The sequence below is a fragment of the Hypomesus transpacificus genome, chromosome 16, assembly GCF_021917145.1.
Source record: "Hypomesus transpacificus isolate Combined female chromosome 16, fHypTra1, whole genome shotgun sequence".
NCBI lineage: Eukaryota > Metazoa > Chordata > Actinopteri > Osmeriformes > Osmeridae > Hypomesus > Hypomesus transpacificus.
In genome coordinates, this window is record NC_061075.1 from 2575186 (window position 1) to 2599696 (window position 24511).

At 49.7% G+C, this 24511-nt stretch overlaps 2 protein-coding genes across 2 annotated transcripts in view; one reads left to right on the forward strand and one right to left on the reverse strand.

The window, feature by feature from the left end:
• Positions 1–277: 277 nt before the first annotated feature.
• Positions 278–7514, reverse strand: anapc4 (anaphase promoting complex subunit 4). Its single transcript, XM_047036913.1, has 28 exons — positions 7395–7514; positions 7090–7205; positions 6895–7000; positions 6669–6801; positions 6473–6547; positions 6272–6298; positions 6145–6189; positions 5937–6021; positions 5584–5691; positions 5094–5264; positions 4702–4766; positions 4350–4392; positions 4148–4224; positions 3872–3972; positions 3725–3776; positions 3521–3576; positions 3370–3416; positions 3172–3228; positions 3029–3085; positions 2839–2932; positions 2556–2653; positions 2196–2257; positions 2025–2063; positions 1734–1835; positions 1536–1616; positions 1243–1413; positions 995–1118; positions 278–599 (listed from the first exon to the last, which is right to left on the reverse strand). Exons 2-28 carry the CDS (start codon positions 7195–7197, stop codon positions 369–371), a joined length of 2415 nt encoding a protein of 804 aa, XP_046892869.1. The 5' UTR covers positions 7198–7205; positions 7395–7514; the 3' UTR covers positions 278–368.
• Positions 7515–8660: 1146 nt separating this feature from the next.
• The window catches only part of palld (palladin, cytoskeletal associated protein), a 37931-nt gene continuing 22080 nt past the window's right edge, over positions 8661–24511 (forward strand). The window contains 4 exon segments of the mRNA XM_047036754.1: positions 8661–8846; positions 10394–11389; positions 23562–23737; positions 24050–24116. Coding sequence (XP_046892710.1) covers positions 10395–11389; positions 23562–23737; positions 24050–24116 — 1238 coding nt within the window. The 5' untranslated portion in view covers positions 8661–8846; position 10394.

Genomic DNA, 24511 nt, shown 5'->3' on the forward strand with positions numbered 1-24511 from the left:
TGCAGTGTTTGCTACCAAGAGAGTTAAAGTTTACTGTAAACGTGAAGACTTCTTTCTCACCGCTAATTGCAATCCTTCCACAACATTCAGTTTGATTCCATTAGCAGAAGTTTATCCAAAACCACATACAAACTTTACACAAATAATCTAAAGTGCATACTATTAACAGTATTTCAGAGATCAGTCTAAGAAGAGTGTATTTACCACGTGTAAAGCAACAGTTTTCAAACTGTTGATATACAGTGTAGATCTCATAACAAACACAGAGACCACAGAATCTTATCAAAATGTTTAATTTCCATAAACTGATATAAAAGTTCGGAGCCGGTGGGGAGAGTCTGTGATGTCATCAAGGTGTGGTTTGGAAACTAGGAGATCTCCAGAGCTTCCCCAGCTTCCAATTGAGACTCTTCACTTCCCCCCACACCCTCCTCCTGCCCACCGGCCCCCACCTGGGCCCCTGCCCCCCCCTGGCTGGCCAGCGAATCATCCAGCCCCACCTGGTCCACACTGGTGTTCGTTGTCTCCCCCCGATCTTCGTCCTCCTCATCCTCCACGTCCATCTCGAAGACACGGACATGGCGCAGGTTGGCGCTCAACTGATAGAGAGACATACAGGTAGAGACAGAGACGGGTAGAGAGGGAGACATGGAGGTATAAGACCGTACATGGCATGTTGGACACAGCACTGTTGGTACGAGACTGGTAAAAAACTCCTGTCCTCAACACATCATGGTCTCATACAACAGATCCAGGCATGTGTCTGTCCAGGGAGCCATCCAGCCCACCCTCCCCAGTAGAGACAGACTCTTACCATCCAGCCCACCCTCCCCAGTAGAGACAGACTCTTACCACCCAGCCCACCCTCCCCAGTAGACACTCTTACCATCCAGCCCACCCTCCCCAGTAGACAGACTCTTACCACCCAGCCCACCCTACCCAGTAGAGACAGACTCTTACCACCCAGCCCACCCTACCCAGTAGACAGACTTACCACACAGGCCACTTTGCGGATCCCATTCACAGCTACGTAGTAGGCCGTCATGCTGTCCAGGCTCCTCCACTGGCTCTCCACCACCAGCCCCTGCGCTGGGATGGCGCCGCTCTGCTGGTCCAACCTGAGAATGCAGTCAGAATGAGGGGTTAGGAGAAGAAGCATGTCTGTGGCATGGCTAGACCGTCCAAATGGCCACAAGCGCGTTTTTTTTAAGATAAGGGGATTCCAGCGTGTGTTTGTGGCACCTCAGGGAGGGGTCCCAGCTGAAGTCTTCCTGGCGGCTGAGGGCGGGGCCTAGGGGGAGCTGGGCCAGGACACGGCCACTTCCCTCCTCCTCCTCGCTCGCCCCCAGCACCACCGTCAGCGTCTCGTCATCGTAGAAACGGGCGTCGCGGCAACTGTAGACACGGCCGGTACTGAAACAGGAAAATGGACAAACAAAAATGTTATGAACACAACTGGGCCCACGACAAATACGTCTCCAAGGGAACAGATGTGTGTGTGTGTGTCTGTGTCTTCGAAGACGTTGGGTACTCACTGGACTCCTGGCTGGGCTGCATCAACACTGGAGATGAACACACCGCTTAGATCTATTGCCATAAGACTGTTAGAAACAGACCTGTTGGAGTTCAAACACACACAATCAACTTACCAAGTTACAGACAGAGGGATTTGGATCAAATATGTCTGTGTGCGTGTTTGTTAGTTATGTATGTGTCTGTGTGTAGTCCTGTACCTGTGGGGGTCAGTGGGTTTCCGAAGCAGGAACAGTTTGCAGGGAGAGACCTCCGGCATACAGAACACCACAGTGTGCATGTTGGACTTCCTGTCGTTCCACCTAGACCCCCCAAGACACACACATCAGTCTGGACCCCTACCCCCCACACACTACCTCTTCCCCCCTTCATTCTCCTCATCTTCCACCCTCCACCCACACACCACTACATTCTGGACCCCATCTCATGACTACAATCCCTTCAACATAACAGATCCGGTGAAATGTGACATTTTAATGTGTTCTACTTACAGAGATGGAAGCTCAAAGAGGCGGGGGGTGTTTTCCGAACTACAAAAACAGGAAACACAAGTAAGGAAACAAGTAAATGTACAAAAATACACTCCAACTGTAGAATAAGAAATAATATTTCAATGGAGAAACTAGATCTTCTGTCTCATTATACAGGAGTTGACCTCTGACCTTTCAGGTATGCTGTAAAGGGACACACACGCGGCTTGCTTCACCGACCTTCCAATGACCTCCTGAAACATCAGATCGTTTTAACCAATCACATCATGCGGTAAAAATGCATTATCAGAAGGAAGACTTGAATCAGGAGTTAGGATGGTTTTGTATCCATGAAGCTTGTTACAGCAGCAGCAAGAGAGAGAAAATAGAGAGACTGAGTCATGAAGGACAAGAGGCTGAAGGGCTGACTCAGCAGATTGAATGCTGGTCTTCACAGTGATGCCAGGAAACTGCCTCTCAGCCATTTATATCCTACTGCGTGTGTGTGTGAGGTTGTGATGTATGTGAGCGTGTGTGTGTGTTGGGACTCACCGCAGGTTTCTGCAGGCACAGTTCGATCACGGCCTCCATCATCCTCTTGACGAAGTGCAGCGACTTCTGAGGGTAAGTGGGGAACAGCAGGGGGCTCTCTGGGTCGCCACGGAAACAACACATCTTTAGTTACGCCTCCACGTCACGTTTACGTCATAGTGACACCACATAGATCAGCACAGTCATTTCCTGAAACAACTCAGTTTCACAGATAACAGATAGCTAACAGATAGCACGTGTAGCTAACAGATAGCACGTGTAGCTAACAGATAGCAAAGGTCACCTTTCAGGTGCGTGCTCTCCTGCAGGAACTTCAGCCATTGGTTCCCCTGAGTGTTGGGTGGAGACACAAGGTCCTCATCCTCGTCCTTCAGGTACTGATTAACACAAGCAGAAGGATTAAGCTAGGTCATACAAGCCCACACACACACACAAACTCAACCACACGTGCACACTCTCACACGCACTCTTACCTGGCCGACTCGCTCTACATTGAAGTACTTCCCTTTCCGGTCAAACAGCTCTTCGTTCTGTCGAAGAGAAAGAGAGAGTGTGAGAGGCTGTCTGGTCTGCGTACGCACACACACACAAGGAAACAGCGGTCTTCCCAGCTCACCTCACTGAAGTGCTCAGACAGGAAGTCCGCCACAAAGGCAATGTCCTTCTGGGTCATCTGAAAGGTCAGCAGACAGGTTGAATATTGCATTGTTACATCAGAGGTATGTCTTCTGCAATACTTTCTACATGCACTCTTTGTATGTCGCTTTGGATAAAAGCCACTGCTAAATGAATAAAATGCAACTGTAGCTCTCACCTTGTTCAGTTCAGGGGGAACGTGGTCTTCAGACATCCTCAGCATGGCTATCAGAAAGGGAGAAACCGTGAACACATAACCAGGGAGCTCCTAAAGAGTCTAAACTTACGTTTAAAGATGCCTCCATCTCACGATCTTACCAAAACCTCACCTACGTACAACCACCGGAAGAAAGCCTTGAAGTTCTTCATGCTCTTGTCTATCACCCTGGAGACAGACGAGGAGGAGGATCACAGATACACCAGACCAGGTAGATGATCACAGATACACACACCAGAATTTACGGCCGGAGGGTTTCACATAAACACTACCTTTGAGATCATTGGTCAGTAAACATGCAGTCTGTAAAACTCACTGTAGTAATTCATTGGCCTTTAGAATAAAGGAACCCACAGCTGTGATGGCATCTGCAGAGGAGGGGAAAAAAAGAAACTAAGAACACACAACAGAGAGGACATCCTCCATGTCACTGTGACCCCAGTGTTGCTCCGTGACACGTTACCTTCGATGGCAGCCGAGTCCAGGCCCAGAGGCTGGAATTTCTGTTTCCATAGAGACATCCCCTTCACCTCACTGAGGTGGTACAGAAGAGCTTCTGAACCACTGCAGGAGAGGGAGGGAGAGAAGGAAGGAAGGAAGGGGGGGAGGGAGTAGATACAGAGGGAGGGTAAGAGAGAGGAAGAGAGTGAGGCAGAAACGGTCAGTCATTGTTCAGGTCAGGATGAACCAGGTGAGAGTGAACCAGGTGGTCAGGTGAGTGGACCAGGTGAGTTGTTACCTCTGAAGGTGGCTGATGACCAGTTTCTGGATGCTAGTGTAGGAGGATTCTATGGAATGACCAAGCTTCTTCAGCCCCTAACAGAAAAAAACAACACTGCAAGTTCAAACCTTCACCCAGACAATTCAAACCTGCTAAATCATCATAACATACTTCAGAACAATACGATAAAATACAAACATATCAAATAAATTCCTCTTACCTTCACCGTAAGCTGGTTCATTAGAAGGGCCTGAAGTTCAGGACTGAAAAAGGACAGAGATGTCAGTCAGATTTGGCTCATTAAGTTTGTCAGGTAAAGAAAAACATTCAAGAACCTTTTCTGTATGCAAAGTTGGCTACACACTCCATCTACAGGACATTACCAGTACTGCATTTACATTAAACTATTGCAAAGTACTGGCTACAGTAAAACCGTTTCTACAGTAAAGTATTGCTTCTGCAGTACAGTACCACTCCTACAATGAAGTACCACTTCTAGAATTAAGTACCGCTTCAACAGTTAAGTAAAGACATCTGCCGTAAAGTTTACTGGCTTCAGCAGAAAACGTCACCTGGACTGTCCCCATAGCAACAGCTCCAGAAACTCATCCTGAACCTGAGTGCTGGTGTTCTTCTCCTAAACAACAAAACAGTCATTCACAATTATTTACAACAAGCAGAAAAAAAGTATACTTAAATCTAATATTACATAATATTAAATAATATTTATTATATTTATATTTTTCTACACAATTGAAATGTACTGATTTTGTGTATTCACCTTCTTTAGGACAACTTTAATATATGCAAGTGTCTTCATCTTTGCAAGTATGCTTAAAGTATAATATTTTTCTGTAGTTCAGTTGTAGAGCATTTGACCGCAGATCCCAAAATCCTCCTGGACCGTATGTCGATTTGGATGAATGCGTCGGTCAAATAAATAACGTCGTTATCATGAACAAACCTGAACGAACTTGGTGAGCCTGGCGTCCATCTGCATGAGGATGTCCTCCCAGGCCTCACACATGCAGGTGAGCGACAGACACAGGTACTGCAGCAGGGACGAGATGTGGGTGAACTTACGAGCCATCCTCGTCACCTCGGGGAGACAGTCGGACAGCAGAGCAGTGTCCAGCTGAAACACACAGGGAGAGAGAGGAAGAGAGAGAGAGTCAAAGAGAGAGAGTAAGAGAGAGAGTAAGAGAGAGAGAGAGTCAAGAGAGAGAGAGTAAGAAAGAGAGAGTCAAAGAGAGAGAGAGTAAGAGAGAGTAAGAGAGAGAGAGAATTAGAAGAACAGAGAAAGAGGTTTAAATGTTAGAGAGAGAGATAGTTTGGGTTGGATGGACAGAGAGAGAGAGGGTTAGGGTTAAATAGAGAGAGGGGTGTTATGAGGGTTGGGGACGGACAGACAGACAGATCAAGAGCCTTGGATGCAGAGTACTGCCATAGCAAACCTGGATGTAGCGGATCTCCAGGTGGTTGTCAGGAGACTTGACCTCTGTGATCACAGACAGGGACTTGAGGTCACTGGAGAGGCACAGGCTGCGACTGGTCCCCAGAACCTGGAGAAAGGAGGATGAGAGGAGAAGGGGAGTCGAGGAGAGAGAAAGGAGGAGATAAAGAGATGAAAGGTAAGGACAGCTGCTATGATCTCCATTACTATCCCTCAGGATAACAACGATCCACTATCCTTTCAAAAAGATAGTAGGACCGCTGATGGACCAGCAACTCAGAGAGAGAGAGAGAGAGAGAGAGAGAGAGAGAGAGAGAGAGAGAGAGTGTGTGAGTAAGAGAAAATATGAGTTACCCCTGACAGAGTAGCAATTTTGTACATCCCATAGGCATACAGCTCCACAACATCAGAACCTCCTCCAAGAACCAGGATGTTCAGTCTGAAAGTCAATCACAGGACGTGTTAAAACATACATCATCATGCGACTAAATACCCCAATCTTATATCCAATCCCACAGGAAGATATTGGAAGCAGTCGAAAGCAGAATATCTCAACACTCACCTGACTTCTCCTAAGAGGTTCATGATCTCATCTGATCTCTCCTCGCTACAACAGAACAGAGGCAGAATAATTCATACACACATCATCAAAACACACTGACAAATCACTGAGAGACAGAGAGACTCACCTAAATATCTTTGAAGTTGTACTGTAGCTGAAAATACAGAAACCATACAGTACGTTAATACAGAATGCTACATAAGTACAGTATGTACATAAATACAGTACTACTGTTTTTTAAACAAACCAAATAGTTGATTTTGCATGGCTGCCTTGTAAATGGTACCTAAGCGTATGACTGGTCTTTTTCCTCTGTCAAGACTATTACCTTTTAGGAAGTGTTGGCAGTTTGGGAAGAAAGAGTTTGGACTCATCCTCAGAGCTGTAGAATGAACTGAGGACACTGAAACACAATGAACATGTTTCCAACCACAAAAGTCAAATAATTCGCTTCAACTCAAGACAAACATTTCCTAGGTCCACCCCACAGACAGACAGATGCAGAAACTTGTACACACACGTACCTGTTTTCCTCCAGAACCTCCATCCAATGCATGCAGGAAATGGGGTTCTCCACCCGGAAGAGATGCAGGATCTCCGCCTTTTCCGCATCACATAGCACCACCCGCTTGGTGTCCCCGAGGCTAAACGCTAGGACTGCATAGAGGAACACAAACTCGCGGTCAAACTGTCAATAAAAAAACGACAGGCGCAACTTTAATTAAATACTTAACAGGTCACATCTGTTACTTTTGCCGTCTGGTCTCCAAGCTAGCGCGGTAATCTCTTTCCCTGTGTTCTCATTGGGTGACAAGCACCAAACGCGATGGAAATTGGCCAGACGATGCAACAGCAGCTGCAAAGACGCGAATAGACATGGCTGTGTTGGGAAACATGGAATCAATTTAATTTAGGAACATCAAACCGTGATTTGTCTAACGTTACCTCTCCGGTGGTGTTCGCGAGGGCAATGAGGTCTCTTTTGGGAGACCATGCCATGCAAAGCACGGGGTTTGGAAGCTGCTTCTCTCCCACTTGACGAAACGCAGGCATTTTGGGAACTGTACAGCAGACAGTGTCAGAATGAAGGATTAACAAGTAGCTAGCTACTGTACAGGTTGTTACTTGTTAGCTACCTGATCTGCAGACGCATAAATGGCAAAGAGCATTCACATGATGACACTGACTAGATACTGTAGCTAGATCATTAACAGCCAAGCTAAAAGACAGGAAATAAACTTCAGTTTTACCGTGCTGAGATTTAGTTCAATGTTTCCATATGCAGCAATGTTGATCTTTTATTTTGATTCTCCTTCACAGTGTTTCAATCCACCATCACATTCCGTATCCACCATCACATTCCGTATCAACCAATCATATTTACGGACAACGGAAAGCCTGAGCTGACAAACTGAATTGAAGCAAATTCTCGAGACCATACTGTCCCTAGGTGGCGTGCTTAACTGCTCGAAAGTGTCTAAAGTTATTTTTCTGCACCCCCGGAACCATCACTTACGTATTACTTATTAGTTACTGCTAATAATGTATTTTTTTATAGTCGTAGGTATTTTATTATAGCCGATGAGTTCATAATTTGGTTGTTTTGTAGAACTAGGCTACTTGGTAGTTTTGTTGGTGATTGGGTCTATCCGTCGCAGGTGTGTGCGTGTGGGTGAATACACGCACGCTTCCGAATTGGTGTCATGGTGGGTGCATAGACGGGTGTTTGATGGTTTGATAGAGCGGCCTGGATGGACCTTCTTCCCTGCCTCGTTAAAAGCACTTATAACTCTAATCATTAGATTGTAGAAGAACTAAAATAGCTGCGTGGTGTTAAGACAGTCCATGATAGCGAGCCCAGAAATAGCGGCGGGCCTGCAGATCTCAAAAGCCACGCTGTGTCTGTCTGCGTTTGCAGCAGTTATGAGTCACTATGTAGTAGAGGCGGAGTATTAATGCAGAGGGAAACCTGGAAGTGTTTTATGCAGCTGCTTTTCTGCAGTGTGGTTAACACAGACCACTGCCCACCCAAATACTGTAAGAATGATGCACTTGTGAATGTAAAGAACATGAAGCATAAACAATGTTTTTATTATCTGACCTCTACTTCAAGCCAGCATGCTGTCACCAGGGTTACAGTTGCCAGATGCTCACTGTGCAGGAGAAAAAGAGCTCATTATTATTTCACAAATCCTTTGTGTCGGTCATAGTGTCTCTGGGTGCAATGTGTAGTTGGAGCCACCCTAAAGGTGATTATTCTTTGTGTTTATGTTTGCCTTTACTCGTCAGATGATATCATCTTAAGGATCTGTTCCCTTATGGTTAGCCTCTACTCTCTTTTTCTCTAACTTCATCTCTCTCTCTACCTCTCTTTCTCCAACTCTTTACCTCTCTCTCTCTCCCCCTCCACTCTCTAACCCTCTCTGTCTTCCTCTCTCCCTCAGCGTTCTGGCAGTGTAACCTGAACCAGGGGCCAAATATAGCCCCACACAGTGAGTGGTCAGAGCAGGGACAGATGGGACAGCAGGACACTTCAGTGGACCCCAAACCGCTACGAGTACCTCCTATAACTGCCCAACCAAAAAGGCAGCTCTTCTGGAAAGAGGCGCTTGACGTTATTGTTGTTATTTGTACTCACACACACTTCACCTGAGGAGAAAGCTGGGCTCGCTGTACTGGGAGAATACTGAACACTCTAGAAGGTAGGGTCTGTCTTTTTGGCGTTTTTTGTTGTTGTTGGCGGTAATACCGGAATGTTCCGGAGGATTGGTTTCCTCACAGTGGAAGAATCCTTTTTGTGGTTTGAGGCATCACAGAACAAGTATACTCGTGTTGGACAGTTGTTGCCGCTAATGACATGAGAAGAGCCGTGCTTTGCAGGGCTGCTCTTCTCACTAAGGCCATCACCATGGGCAACATATTTAGTTACGGGTTAATATTCATTTGGTCTTCTGTGGTGTTGGTTTCAAAGTAGAGAAAGTCTGAGGTGGGCTCAACTCCATTCAGTTGACTGTGGCAGTAACTGACCTTCTGTCAATCATTCTAGTTGCCTTCTTTCTGTATTACTCTTTTGACTGACAGCAAGACCTCAGACTCAGTGTGCATGTCTGTGTGAAAGTGTGGCACACTGAAGGCATTGATCAGTATGTGTGTGTTATACATTATGACGTGTGTGTGTGTGTCTGACAGAGTTTCTGTGTGGTGTGTGTGTGTGCTTGGGTTTGTGTGCATGAAAGTGTGTATGTGTGTTAGATTGCACTAATGCTGTATAACGTAGCCCGGGGGAATTAAAAATAACAACAGCTGGTCTTCAGGATGCCATGTCAGGCAGAATGTCACACTCTGGTATCTATACCCCCACTGACACACACACTTGCACACGCACACTCCAAGCACATATTTACTACCCACACCACACACACACACACACTTACATACATCTTATCGGTCCTGATTCTGAAACATACCAGTAAAGTACCAACGAACACCTACCAAAGCACTGAGGCAATCTGACATGCTGACGTGCAGCATGCTAACCTGTAAACATATCTGATTTCCTGTCACATGTCTACTCCCCCCCCCCCCTCCCTGAAAGGAACTGGTCCCGTTTTTTTGTTTAAGAATATCCTGCCTTGTTCTGTATTCGGCTGTGGAATGACCTCATTGACCTTTGGAACTATGGTGTTTGGGGATATGTATAGCTCAGTGGGGGAGCATTAGAATGAATCTGACCGCAGATCGAGAAGTCATCATTTCAAATCCCCCTTTTATTTCGCTTTCAACTGCTAAGTGAATACATTATTATTAATCTTGAAAGAGGGAGAATATTTATATAATGACATGAGTAGAGAGAGATTTATATAAAAAAAATTGCATTGGGAGATGCAGAGAGAGGGGTAAAAATTAGAATTGTTAGATTGAGAAGTATAGAGAGAGTATGAGTAAAGACGAGAGGGAAAATATTCAAGCCGAGAAGGAGGGAGAGAGTGACAGATACCAGTCATGCCAACTAGGAGCCCCCAGCAGGCGTGTTAACACCCCCCAGCTGTTCCCACTGTGTACCAGACTGAGGTATCCTCACGCTACTGTCTGTCTGTGTGTGTGTGTGTGTGTGTGTGTGTGTACAGGGTGTGTGCAGTTTGTGTGGATTCATTGTTCAACATGGAAGTCTTTTATATTTGGTGTCCAGCTTGTGGTACTTCTCATTCCACCATAACTGTGTGTGTGTGCGCACGTGTTTTTTTTACAGGATGCAAGACGGGAGCTGGAACCAGCCACTCCCCTTATCTGTGCTGCTGAAGGATCCGGAAGGGGGACTGGAGGGGGATGGGGGCGTGTTCTCGGAGGCGTCATCTGAGGGGGATCTCTTCCTGGACTCGGCGGCGTCGGCGGAGCTGGATTCAGGAGATTTCTCCCAGCTCTCTGCGTTCCTCAGCGCGGAGGAGATTCACCGTAGTCTGGATCTGGCCTTCGAGGCCTTCGGGGAGACTCCAGGAGACCCCCGAACGCCCACCTCCCCCCACGAGCTGGCTCTCCCCCACAACCTCCCCCTTACAGACAGCCCCAGCGCTCCCCTTATCCCACCCCAGCACAGTAAACCCCTCTCCCCAGACCAGGGAGTCCCAGTCAAGGTCACCTCCAGCCAGAGCGTCCTCCTCACCAGGCCCCAGCAGGCCTCATTTGGATCCCCAGCCTCGCCTGAAAAGTTTGTCTGCCACAAGAGCATCCCCCCGGTGTACAAGCAGGACAAGCCGAGGCTGGTGCACGCGGGCCTGGAGCTGAACGAGCGCGCGGCATCCGCCACGGAGTTCTGCAGCCGGGCCGCCACCTTCATCGAGGAGCTGTCCTCCATCTTCAAGGGCTCCGTGCGGCTGGAGCAGCAGGTGGACGATGACTCCTCCTCCCCCGACAGCGGATACCTGTCCCCCCGCGCCCACCGCCCCGCCCCTTCAGCCCCTGGCCCTGCCCACCAGGGATCAGGCCCCGTTAACCAGGAATTAGGCCCCACCCACCAAGGCTCCGGGTCTGCTCCCCCGCAGCCCCAGCCTCCCACATGTGGTCAGCCTCCGGGGCTGGGGGAGGGGCCAAGACCGGAGGGGGGTTGTGGGGTGGGGGAGGGAGCTTGGGAGATGGGGGAGCTCTCCCCCCCTCGCTTCTCCCAGAAGCTGAAGAGCCAGGAGGTGTCCGAGGGGAGCCCCATCAAGCTGGAGTGCAGGGTGACAGGAAACCCCTTGCCATTGGTCAGGTAAGGGAGTTCACCTTTATCACTTCCTGGTTTGTGTGGTCACATGACCTGTATTTTTTTCTTCTGATGAAGCTAGTTCAGCTTCATAAGAAGAAACAGTTCGTTGGTTCCTCATGAAGTTCCTCCGAGTCTGCGGAGTAATCTGGGAAAACCTTTAGCTCACGTGATTGTATTATTGTGGCTAACAAGTTTTTATTTATTCGTATTTACGTTATTGAACCATGACACCTTGTAGAAGTTTCTGAATTTGCGGACCTCACCATAGATCCAGAAGACAGATCTGACTGTGTAAGAATAGTCATAAAAAACATGTTCTAAATGTTTTACATACAGTGTGCCCTCCATTGGCTAGGTAATCTCAAGTTTGAAAAAAGAAAGACATCAAGCAATAAATAAATCAATAAAACCACAAAACACACCCTGGCCGTCCATGGTACATGTTTGGCACTGTGTGTTTCAAGATAGTGAACACTGGAGGATTCTGGGGCAGTGGTTGTCTGTTATGCCTGGAATGTTCTAGAGCACAGGGCAGGATAATCACTGGTTAGCACCCACCGTAGCACAGGAGCACTGGCTACACTGTTTAAAAGGGTATCTATCTATCTACACACATTCAACACACCAGACTTGATCTCTATGTGTCTCTCTCACACACACACACACTTTAATTCTGGCCTGTGTGTTCTGCGCATTAGACTTGAGTAGTACAGTGGTGGTGTGTGTGTCTACTACCAGGGTCCAAATTACAGGGGGGTTTGGGGGGGTCTGACCCCCCAAAAGAGGTAAAAACAATAGGTCGGGGGGGGGGGGGTCGATACACGCCCTGGAGAATAAATTGACCCCCCCGATTGTCATTGTATCATTCGCACTCTGTCTACTACACCATATACTGTATCTATGGTCCACACAAACTCTCAGGACTGAGAAGTACAGTTACAGATGCTCTATATTTAGTCTGTTGCAAGACAGTTGATGTCCCTGTTGGTCTGCCGCTAGTTCCTTCCTGTCCCAGAAGAGTGAGTCTGTATAGAAGAGCAGATTTCTAGAAAGTGTGTCTCTAGAGGAGAGTGGGTCTTTAGAGGAGAGTGATTTCCTCTGGGGAGTGTGTGGTAGAGAGAGGGTTCAAGAGAGAGGGGCAATGCAGGAATTTAGAAAGGGGGGGGGGGAAGCAGCAGGAGGTATGAGTTGTCTTGTTGACAGGTCGTTCTCAGAACTCTGGCACTGTGTGAAGGGGAGTTCCACTCTGCGTCATCACGGCTAACGTCTAAAGGTTTGCAGGTGGCGCGTTTTAGTGGGTAGCGGTTACCAGCTAGCGGCCAGCACTTACCATCGAGTAGCAGGCAGTAGTTAGCTGCTAGCGACTAGCATTGCGGCTAGCGAACAGCCAGGTGCTGCCAGGTCAGAGGGTTCCTTCGATAGCTGCACCATCCTGAGGGACAACACTCCCTGTCTGTTGCCTTATGGACGGCCCCTCCACACAAACTATAAATAACCTATTTTCTCTCTCTGGTGTCTGAGTGTGTCTCCTTCCATGATGTTGTTTACTGTGGTGCTGCTCTGTTAAACACAGAGACGTACAAGATACATGCTCACTGAGGGAGATATTAGCCCCTAGCCAGGGTGCCCCTGCTGGGTGGAGGGGAGAAAGAGGGGGCGAGTTGGAGGGGAGAGCAAGAGGGGGGAGGTGGGTGAGGGTAGGGAGGAGAACAGGAGCGCAGGAGAAGAGGTGGAGCAGAAGAGGAAGAATAGAGCATGGTGAGGGAGGTAGGGGAAGGAGGTGTGTGTTTGTTGAGGTCCTGTCCCGCCAGAGTGTTTTGTGACCCAGAGGAGAGAGACCTGTGTGGGAGTGGGAAGTGGAGTGGGGGGGGGGGGGGTGGGTGGGACATGGATCTCTGCTGGGCTATAAGAGGCCTCCTCCTCTCCTGTATTAATAGAGCCCAGGCTCACAGGAGCCACAACCCGGAATGAGTGCAATGCCATGACACGGTGCTTTCCTTCTCTCCACCTATCCCTCTCTATACCTCTCCCCTTTTCCACCTCTCTCAACCTCTTCCTCTCTCCCCTTTCTCCATGTCTCCACCTCTCTCAACCTCTTCCTCTCTCCCCTTTCTCCATGTCTCCACCTCTCTCAACCTCTTCCTCTCTCCCTTTCTCCATGTCTCCACCTCTCTCAACCTCTTCCTCTCTCCCTTTCTCCATGTCTCCACCTCTCTCAACCTCTTCCTCTCTCCCTTTCTCCATGCCTCCACCTCTCTCAACCTCTTCCTCTCTCCCTTTCTCCATGTCTCCACCTCTCTCAACCTCTTCCTCTCTCCCTTTCTCCATGCCTCCACCTCTCTCAACCTCTTCCTCTCTCCCTTTCTCCATGTCTCCACCTCTCTCAACCTCTTCCTCTCTCCCTTTCTCCATGTCTCCACCTCTCTCAACCTCTTCCTCTCTCCATGTCTCCACCTCTCTCAACCTCTTCCTCTCTCGATCCCCTCCCTCTTTCTACCTCTCCTCACCTTCTCGGTGAATTGAAATGTGGAGCAGAGGTCCGGAAGGAGGAAGAGGGGATAAGGGGAGAAAGGAGGGAGCAAGCGAAGAGAACGTGAGGAGAGAAAAGTGAAGTGAAACCGTCAAGGCTCTGCGGAGGTGGGAGAGGAGTAAGACAGGAGAGGGGGATAGAGAGAGGGAACGAAGAGAGGAAGGAGGGAAGGGAAACGTACGAAAACAAACACCATGCAGAATACCAAATCTCCCTGTCATTGTTTGAGTCTGTGTGTTCTGCACACTTGTGTTATTATATCTCTATTTATTATAATTCACATTTTCCTGTTGTTGTTTGATCCCCACTAGACAGCGCTCTGGTTCTAGAGGGCAGAAGTCGTTGTGACTGCAGACTGGTGCACTGTGTCCAGGTAGCAGTGCTCCCCTGCTCCCTCTCGCCACCAGGGGGCAGTGTGGTGTCGGGGTTGGCCTCTGAGGTGATCTCGTTGGGAAACCTTGTCTTGTCAGTATTAGTCAACAGCACCAACTGAACTGTCCAGGAAGTCCTGAACACTTGAAGGAAACATGTTGACGTGGAGGTGTGAAAGTATATCACCACCTGTCTGGGTTTCTATTTGTGATCCGGGAGGGGGGGTGGGGGTAGAGGGGAGTGGGTAGGTTTTGAGGGGGGATAGGGAGGTGGAATGGGGGGGGAGGTGGGAGGAGGTAAACACAGACGGCCTCTAACCCAGCTCATGGAGAATGTGAGTGGAGTTCCTGTAAACACTGCTCCTCTGCTCCTCATCCATCTCTCTCTGAGACAAACACACAAGAACACTGACATAGCCTGGCAGGGCCGCCAGACCTTGGGGGGGGGATGGGGGGGGGGGGGTGACGGGGGGGGGGGGGGAGTGAGGGAGGGAGGGGTGTGTGTTAACTGAAGAGTCGTGGTGATGTAGGGCATTCAGCTCGCCTGTTGCTGGAGATGGTTTCTGACCTCCTAGAGGAGTCAGGTGGACCAGGTTTGGTGTGTGTGCATGTGCTGAATTGTAAGACAGCCAAGTGAACCATTTTATGTGTCTGTCATGTTTCTTAGCATCCTCCTGCTAATCTTATCAAGCGAGAGATACCAGCAGAGACATCATCCGGATATACATGCATGTGTACGTGCCTGTGTGTGTGTGTGTGTGTGCCACCTGGGTGGGTGGGGGGAGTGTGCCTGTATGTGCGTGTTCTACCTGGGTGGGGAGTGTGTGTGCGTGCACACCCCACATTTCCTGAGGGGAGGAGTGGAGGAGAGAACTGCCTCATCTTGGTTTCTATGGCTTTAATTCTAACCATAACACACACACACAGGCAGACACACACACAGGCAGACACGTACACCTACCTCAGAATGTTCCTGCGTACGGGGCCCTGCCGAGCCTGGCTTCCCTGGGCTGGGGGGTGGACTGCGAGGGTCGCTGGAGGTTGTCTGTGTTCTGTCTTGCGGCTATTCTTGACCACAGAGCGTCTCGCTGCCACACAGAGAGGGGGAAATGCATCTTTAATGGTCGAGTTCCATCAAAGACATTCTGTTCGCTGCGTCATGTAATTACCATGCATGCTCGTCTTGCTAACAAGGCCTCTTCTAAACTAGGAGAGAGAAGGAAGGAGGCAGCTGTGTGCAGGAACACACATTATACACACACACATACCCAAACTCACACATGTACACACACACACGTAGACACTCGCACATGCTCGCATTCTCACACTCGCACACGAGCTCACATACACACAGATATAGATGCACACGTTTTCTCTCACACGCACACACGCACACAGACCCACACAGGAACCGGAGGAGCCAGGAGGAATTCTGGGAAGAGTCCCAAACAAGGCAGTATTCTCCAACAGACGCCATTCCTGAAACCCACGTTGGAATGTATCAAATATATGATCCCTGTCTAAAAAGACCAGCTTCTCCGCTTGCCCTCAGGAGAACAAACAGACTTTACCAAGGAAGGGTTGTGTTTTCATCGACACACTTTGTGTGTCCCTCCTTTTTAGGCGTCAGCATGGCATGTGTGTGTCTGTGTGTGTGTGTTTGTGTGTGTGTGTTTACAGGCCTGTGAGGGTGTCAGTCTGACGTCGAAGTTGGTTCTCACCATGCTGAAGACTGACCTTGGTGCACGACGGTGTGTGTGTGAGTGTTTAGGTAACATGTTGCTGTGTAAGAATGTAGTGAGCTAACAGGGTACAGCACTTTGCAGCCAGTCCTGCTGTTCATTAAAGTTCTGGCCTTATTACTACACAAACACACGCATATGCATACACATACACAAAAACGAGCATGGTCCCACACACACACACACACGCACCCAGGTCAGCATGGTGAGAACTGACTTTTACGTCAGACTGACACCCTTGCAGGCCTGTAAATACACACACACATTCTCTTTCTTTCTTACACACACAAATTCTCTTTCTCTCTCACACACACACAGTTTGGGCGATCTGCAGTTCTCCCTTAAGATGCGTCATTCTGTTCCTCACTGGGACACTAACAGCAGACAATCTGTTCCTCACTGGGACACTAACAGCAGATATTCCCAATTCCTTCCACCCCATGACCCCCATAACCCCTCACTTTGTGTGTGTGTGTGCATCTGTGTGCATGCGTGTGTGAGATGTCGTGCATAACAGTGTGTAGCAGAAGTGTGTGTGCGTATGTCCCTGTGTGTATATAACAGTGTGTGTGATCCTGTGTGTGTGATTTATTGTTTGTGCCATGTGACTGCAGAAACTGTAATTATAGTTGTGGTCTAGTGGAGGGCTTTCAGTAAAGGACCAGAATAGGGTGTGGTGAGAGGAGAGAGAGAGAGAGAGAAGAGTGTGGGTAGAGAGAAGGAGAGAGGCTGGGTAGAGAGAAGGAGAGAGGCTGGGTAGAGAGAAGGAGAGAGGCTGGGTAGAGAGAAGGAGAGAGGCTGGGTAGAGAAGAGAAGGAGAGAGAAGCTGGGTAGAGAGAAGGAGAGAGGCTGGGTAGAGAGGAGAAGGAGAGAGGCTGGGTAGAGAGAAGAAGGAGAGAGGCTGGGTAGAGAGAAGGAGAGAGGCTGGGTAGAGAGGAGAAGGAGAGAGGCTGGGTAGAGAGGAGAAGGAGAGAGGCTGGGTAGAGAGGAGAAGAAGAGAGGCTTGGTAGAGAGAAGGAGAGAGGCTGGGTAGAGAGGAGAAGGAGAGAGGCTGGGTAGAGAGGAGAAGGAGAGAGGCTGGGTAGAGAGGAGAAGAAGAGAGGCTGGGTAGAGAGAAGGAGAGAGGCTGGGTAGAGAGAAGGAGAGAGGCTGGGTAGAGAGAAGGAGAGAGGCTGGGTAGAGAGAAGGAGAGAGGCTGGGTAGAGAGAATAAGAAGAGAGGCTGGGTAGAGAGGAGAAGGGGAGAGGCTGGGTAGAGAGAAGGGGAGAGGCTGGGTAGAGAGGAGAAGGAGAGAGGCTGGGTAGAGAGGAGAAGGAGAGAGGCTGGGTAGAGAGGAGAAGGAGAGAGGCTGGGTAGAGAGGAGAAGGAGAGAGGCTGGGTAGAGAGGAGAAGGAGAGAGGCTGGGTAGAGAGGAGAAGGAGAGAGGCTGGGTATAGAGAAGGAGAGAGGCTGGGTAGAGAGAAGGAGAGAGGCTGGGTAGAGAGGAGAAGGAGAGAGGCTGGGTAGAGAGAAGGAGAGAGGCTGGGTAGAGAGAAGGAGAGAGGCTGGGTATAGAGAATAAGAAGAGAGGCTGGGTAGAGAGGAGAAGGAAAGAGGCTGGGTAGAGAGGAGAATGGGAGAGGCTGGGTAGAGAGGAGAATGGAAGGGTGAGTAGGGTAGAGAGAGGGGGAGTGGGGTAGGACGGTAAAAAAAGCAAAAGGATGGAGAGAATGCAAGGGAGGGTTCTGGAAGGGAGCTCCCTAGAGTTGAGTAGAATACCAGGTCGGATACAAAGCATGTCCCTGGTAGACAAAGGCTGCAGTCATGCAGGGTGGAGGAGACATGCAGGGTGGAGGAGTCTTACCCCAGAACACCTGGAGACTGGGGCGAGGGGGGAGGAGGAGCAGAGGAGGAGGGTGGAGGAGGAAGGGGAGGGTATCCGTAGTAACTTGAAACCACAGGCGCTGAGAGCTCTCCAAGCGTGAGAGATGTTCCTCTTCAGCTCCTTAGGTAAACACTTCCACCTCATCGTCACACAGACCCTCCACACACACTCTCACACACCAATCAGCGCACATATCACACTCGAAAGACACCACGCCCGCACACTTGGTCGCAAACATCAGTATTCAGTTGAGCAGCTCAGTATCCTAGTCCCTGTTATCTCACTACAGGGTGTCTTCACTGCGCCTTGTGTTTAACTTCAGTTTCTGTGTACGAGTGTGTTGGACCACAAACATTTTCTACACGGCTGCAGGCATACTTTACAGTCCATCACACAGACTTAAAAGTTGATATGAGATATCAAGAAAGCTGGTGCAGCTGTGTGCTTCTGCTCTGGGATCAGTTTGAGGTGGCTATAGCTCAGTGGTAGAGCATTGGACTGTGGAACAAGAGATCCCAGGTTCAAATACCCCACCCCCCCCGTATGTTGCTTTGGATAAAAGCATCTGTTAAATGTGTGCAGTGTTCTTACTGTCATCAGGGGGTGTGAGTCAGCAGAAACCCTGGGGCTGGGCTGGGATCAGTGATCTGGGCCGCATTCCCCCGCTCACCTGCTGGGTGACTCGATAGCCATCCATCATGGCGGATCAGGCGGGGTTACCGTGGTTACTAAACCCAGTCATCTGTCCCCTTTGATCTGACACTGAGGGGGTTTTCAGTCGGTCGGCATTCTTGTGAATGTGCCAGGGCTGGTGTGTGTGTGTGTGTGCCAGCCTGCCAGGGCATGTGATGGTGTGTGTCAGGATTTGGTGGTGTGTGTGTGCCAGGGCTGGTTTCACGTGCGTGGGTGTGGGTGGTGTGCACGTGTTTCACCAAGGTCTGCTTTACGACCAGTCTCAGACATGACATGGGACTCATAAACATCTTCTCCCGATATGTGACAACATTACAGCTCATGTAAAGCTCCCTCACACACGGTATCCCCTCCTCTCCTCCCCTGTACTTCAGCGATGATGTCATAGAGACAGACATGGGGTCAGGACAGGAGACTCAGTTTAATGGGAAGGAGAGGAGAGGGGGAACGGTGGAGAGTGTGTGTGTGTCTGCGTTTAGTGAAGGATTAAGTTGTGTCGGGCTCCAGAGGGTTCCAGGTGTGTTTGAGTTCCTCACTGTAGAACCTGTCCTCTAACGAGCAGGAAGAGGAGACGTGAGATCGGAGATTGAACATCCAGGCTGATTCAGTCACAATTCGTTCGTGATTCTGTACCGATTCATTAGTGATTCTCTAGTGATTGGGTAATGATTCAGCAGCAATTGTTCAGCAGCAACACAACCTCTCCAGACCACAGTGTTTATTTCCTCCGTAGTTAAGGGCTCTGCTTGTCGTTTGTGTGGAACAGATCTGTGAACATCAGACTCTACTGCTGGCCTGCGTCGCTGGAATTAATGTCTGACTGATCAGCACATCTGTTGATTTAAATGTCCCCTCAGCCAGCCAGCCTCCATGTCTCTGGGTCTGCCTTGTTTGGTTGCCCTGGGAAACACAAGGGGTTGTCGTGACAACGCGGTCCCTTCTCCATGTGATGCCATGTGACCCGGATGTGACCTTCTAAACAGTGATACAGTGTGTGTACGCGGGTGTGATTCCATGCAAGATTGTTTAGAAATGTGTAATTGGATCGTGCTTTTTATGCTGTGTGTGTGTGTGTGGGGGGGGGGGTTAAGTATTTCCTATCAAATTGAGGAATCTGTATATGCTCATTGACCTGAAAACCTTTTAAAAAATGGCTTAGCACACCCCATCATGATTTAGAAACCATAAACACACAAATACAACCCAGCACAGTGTGTGTGTGTGTGTCAGTCCATGGGGTACAATCATACAGAGTTCAGGGCCATCTGTTCCAGCCAGCCAGGTGCTGCCTGCTCTAAGTGCTCTATTTCTATCTCCTCTCTATTTTCACCAGCCAGGAGGGGCCTGCACACGTATCTCACTCTTGACTGGGTCTGCAGGACAAACCGTTGGATCAACGAACTCCTTTGGTGTTCCTGTTATAGAGACGGGGTGGGGGTTCTAGGGACGGGAGGTGTACCAAGGATGATGGAGGGGGGAGGGGGGGGGGGGCTGGAACCAGCAAGTCTGGAGCTCTTCTGGGAGTCACCCAGGTCAGATATGCTGTCAGTACGAGACAGACAGAGAGGTTTCTGGAAACATGCCAAGGGACAAGAGTCCAACTTTGTTAAAGTCAAGATTCCCCTCCTCCCCTCTCTCCATAATTCTCTCTCTCTTCCTCTCTCTCTCTCTCTTCCTCTCTCTCTCTCTCTCTTTCTCTCTCTCTCTCTCTACTTGTGTGGAATTTGTCATGTCTCCGAACTGCCCCCTCCCTCCTTTTTCCTCCCACCCTCCCAGTGTGTCGGTGTGTGTGCGTGTGTGTGTGTCAGGGAGGATGTGTGAGAGCCTGCAGTAGCAGCTCAGTGGCTCGTCTCTCTGTGAGTGAGGAAGCCTTCCGTGACATCACGGTGATACAGGGGAGCGACCGCCGAACGCTAGCTCAGGTAAGGAACTGTGAACGCCGCACTGGTGGTAGTGTTGTAGAGGGGTCGGGGTTAAGGTTAGAGTTGAGCCAAACCTGGCTTGGTCCGTGTATCACACGCAGCCTTGTGGGGGAATGTTGTCCCATGACTGGTACCTGTCAGCTCCACTGCGAGGCAGATTGGGTGGTGAACCTGTGAGCTTGCACCAAGGGATCGGTATATACTTGTGCATTGACTTTTCATTCATTTAGAAGACGCTTTTATCCAAGGCGACGTAAAAATAGTGCATGAAGAGAGTGCAGCTGAAGATCGAGGGTCGGGAGTGCGTAGTTCTGTAGTATTTCAGTGGTCAGAGTCAACGGCCAGTCTGTGTTGACTAACCACATCGCAGTGTGATATATATATATATATAAGGGGGAGGGGAAGGGGGGCATGGAGAAGGTAAAGATAAAGGTGATGCTTTATTTAGACAGAGAGACATATTGAAGTACACAATAGGATTGTTTCTCTGCTGGAGTGGATAGTAAGATTGTAGGTTTTGATAGCGTAACCCCAGCATAGTTTGTTTGTGTGTATACCTAGAATCATTTTTCTCAGGTCACTCATTGACAAAGTGCACTAAGTGTGTTTGCTCTTCTCTGGGCCTCCCAGTGTAAAGCGCGCACACACACACACACACACGCACACACTCACACACACTCACACATTCACAAACTCACTGATACTTGACCTTTCACTTCAGACTCCTCCCAGTCTTGTCTGATAGGAGACGATAGCTTATCATTAGCTTTTATGTTGACTAGTGCACGTCTGTTTCAGTTTGGTGAACCATATTTGAAACAATTTGAATCACTACAATAATGTGGGCTGATGAAACTTAGATATTGGTGACAGTGGTGTGTGTGTGTGTGTAGGAATGTGTGTCTTGTGTTTGTGGGGGGGGGGGGGGGATTTCAGCTGCCTCATACACTTCTCTCAGCACAGTTTGCTCTCTCTCGCTCTTTCTCTTTGACGCACAAACACGCACACACAGACAAACCCGCACACACACACAATCCATCTCCCCAGCTGTCCTCCTAAACATGGAGCACTTCCACCAGCATCGTTCTGTATGCTAACCTACCTCTTTGAGGTTGCAAGGTTTGCTCCTGGTTCTAGAGAGGGCAGAGAGCTCCAGGGGAGGTTGCCAGGTTTGCTCCTGGTTCTAGAGGGGGAAGATAACTTGTCATAGGGGGTAAAGTATTTGGGTTTTAGTGTGTTTTATTTCCCTGTCTCTTTCTCTCTCCCTCCCCCCTCCCACCCCTATCTCTTTCTGGCCTCTACTCCTGGGTTTATATTGAAACTGAGCTTCATAAAACTTTCAACAGCAGCAAATAAGAGACAAGGTCAGTGAGAGACCACAGCACACACAGGGGAGACCAGGACAGAGGAGGGGGGGGGGGGGGGGAGAGTAGAGGAGGGAAGACCAGGGGATATCACATACTGGAGAGGCTAAGGGAGGTAGGGAGTAGCCAGTAGAGGTAGAGAGAGACCAGAAGACGTAGGTAGAGGCCGGAAGACGTAGGTAGAGGCCAGTAGAGGTAGGGAAAGGCCAGTAGAGGTAGGTAGAGGCTAGTAGAGGTAGGTAGAGGCTAGTAGAGGTAGGGAAAGGCCAGTAGAGGTAGGGAGAGGCCAGTAGAGGTAGAGAGAGGCCAGTAGACGTAGGGAGAGGCCAGAAGAGGTAGGCAGAGGCCAGTAGAGGTAGGGAGAGGCCAGAAGAGGTAGGCAGAGGCCAGTAGAGGTAGGGAGAGGCCAGAAGAGGTAGGCAGAGGCCAGTAGACGTAGGGAGAGGCCAGTCGAGGTAGGGAGAGGCCAGTAGAGGTAGGGAGAGGCCAGTCGAGGTAGGGAGAGGCCAGTAGAGGTAGAGAGAGGCCAGGGTTAAGTGATGAGGGGTGTGGGGTTGAGTAGCAGGAAGCTGGAGAGCAGTGATAGGGCTGAGACCTGGCTCACTTGCTTCCAGAGGAAAAGGAGAGGCCTGGACTTACAGTCAGGTACCACTCCGATTCTCTGGCACTACTGGCTACCTACACACAACCATTGTGCGTGTGTTTCATCATGTCATTGTGTTACAGGGTGTGTGAAAGGAACTGGGTGTTCGAGGGTTTTATCTTCAAAAGCGTTAAAAATTCCTCACAAAGTGACTGTGTGCCACTTTCTCTCCCTCTCCCTCTCTCTCTCTCTGTCTCTCTCTCTATGTCTCTCTCTCTCTCTACCCCTCTCTACCCCTGTTTCTCTCCCCCCTCCCTGGTGCTCAGGACATTCCTCAGTGCATGGCTAAGAGGTGTTGGAATTAAACAAAGAACAAATCTGTATGTGACTGTTTACTCAGTCATCGTGCCTAATGGTAGGCCCATTACTGCTGGATTAATGTGAGGTTTCCTTGTGCTTCTCGCTGCGAAGGGATTCTGTTTCTGACTGGTCCAACCGAACCCCCAAGCTGTAGGTTCTCCATCCACCACACAGAACCTTCTAGTTCTCTGCTTCCCCCAGAGTTGACCTTCAGGAGCAGCTCTCTGATCAGGGAGAGGCAGGAGGGCGGGCGGGAGGGCGGGAGGAGTGTTGAGAGGCGAGCAGGACCAGGCAGGGGAATGCTGGGAATTTTCATCCAAGATGGCCCGAATATCCCACGGGGGTGGTGAGCAGAAGAAGGGAACAGCTGTGCTTCCGACAGGTTGATTTATTCCCGTTTCTCCTCCTATTCCTCCTTCAATACCACGTTGGGGTCAAGAGGTGGAGACAGAAACATGGGCTCTGGTGTGTGTGTGTTTGTGTGTGAATTGGTAGCTGATTTAGTTGGTTTTGAAGAGAGGTGAGAGAGACTGTCGATTCTGTTTGACTCAGAAGGGTGGAGAGGGGTTGGAACACTATAGAACCACCCAGACAGGGGAAGAGGAGGGAGGGTGGAGGTGTGGCGGCTTCCTGTAACACGGTGCCCCGAGGGGGCCATTTCTTCAACGGGGAAAAACTTTCTCAGACATGCCCCCACTCATTTCTTATTCCATGCTGTCTGTGTCTGTGTGTGTGTGTGTGTGCAGGTGGTTCTGCGAGGGCCGGGAGCTCCACAGCAGCCCAGACATCCAGGTGTGGCGCGACGGCGACCTGCACACGCTGGTGATCAACGAGGCGTTCGAGGACGACACGGGCCGCTACACCTGCGTGGCATCCAACAGCCTGGGCGCCGACCACACAGAGGCCGAGGTCTACATAGAAGGTGGCTGGAGTAGCATAGGACCCCCCGGCTAGCCCGCTTATCACCAGGGCTATTATTGTTCTGATCATCAGGGTTTGTTGTCCCGGTCTTCACTGTCTTAGCCCGGGCTGCAGGGAATGGAGTCATACGATCCCGAACGTTCTAGAACGTTCCCTCAGTAAAGGAGTGTGTTCGACAGGTTCTGGAATTGAACGCCCCGAGGCTCAGGATCTAGAATTGAACCGCAGTGGCGTGGCGTGCAGGCTGTAGAATGTTCCGCGTGGTTCTGGAATGTCATGATGTCTCCTCCTCGTCTGCTGTGCTTCCCTTTAGGAGCTTCGTCTTCAGACTCAGAAGGAGAGGGCTCGGCGTCCAAGCACCGGTCAGGAGACATGGCTCAGTATGTGACCCCTGACCCCCTCACCTCTGACCCCCTTCCCCCATTCCTCTGAGACCCTACGTCTCACCTCCCCTGTCTGTACGTCTCACCTCCCTGTCTCTATATCTCTCACCTACCAGACGCCTCCCTTGTCTGTTTACTAGCGTCTTGGCACTCTCTGCCCAGTGACATCATGCTCCCAGTCACTGGGGAAACCGTTTTGCAAGGCCCCTTAGTCCTTTACGAGGTGAAAATGGGACCGTAAAAACGGGTTTTGTAGCGTAGAGAAAGAGACTGCAGCTGTTTCTGTGAGAGGAGAGAAGATATGACCAGAGAAACCCCAGATCAGCTATATCCTCACCTGAAGGGGTGGGGTTAGGGTCAGGACATCATGGACCTTGTTTAACTGGTCTCTC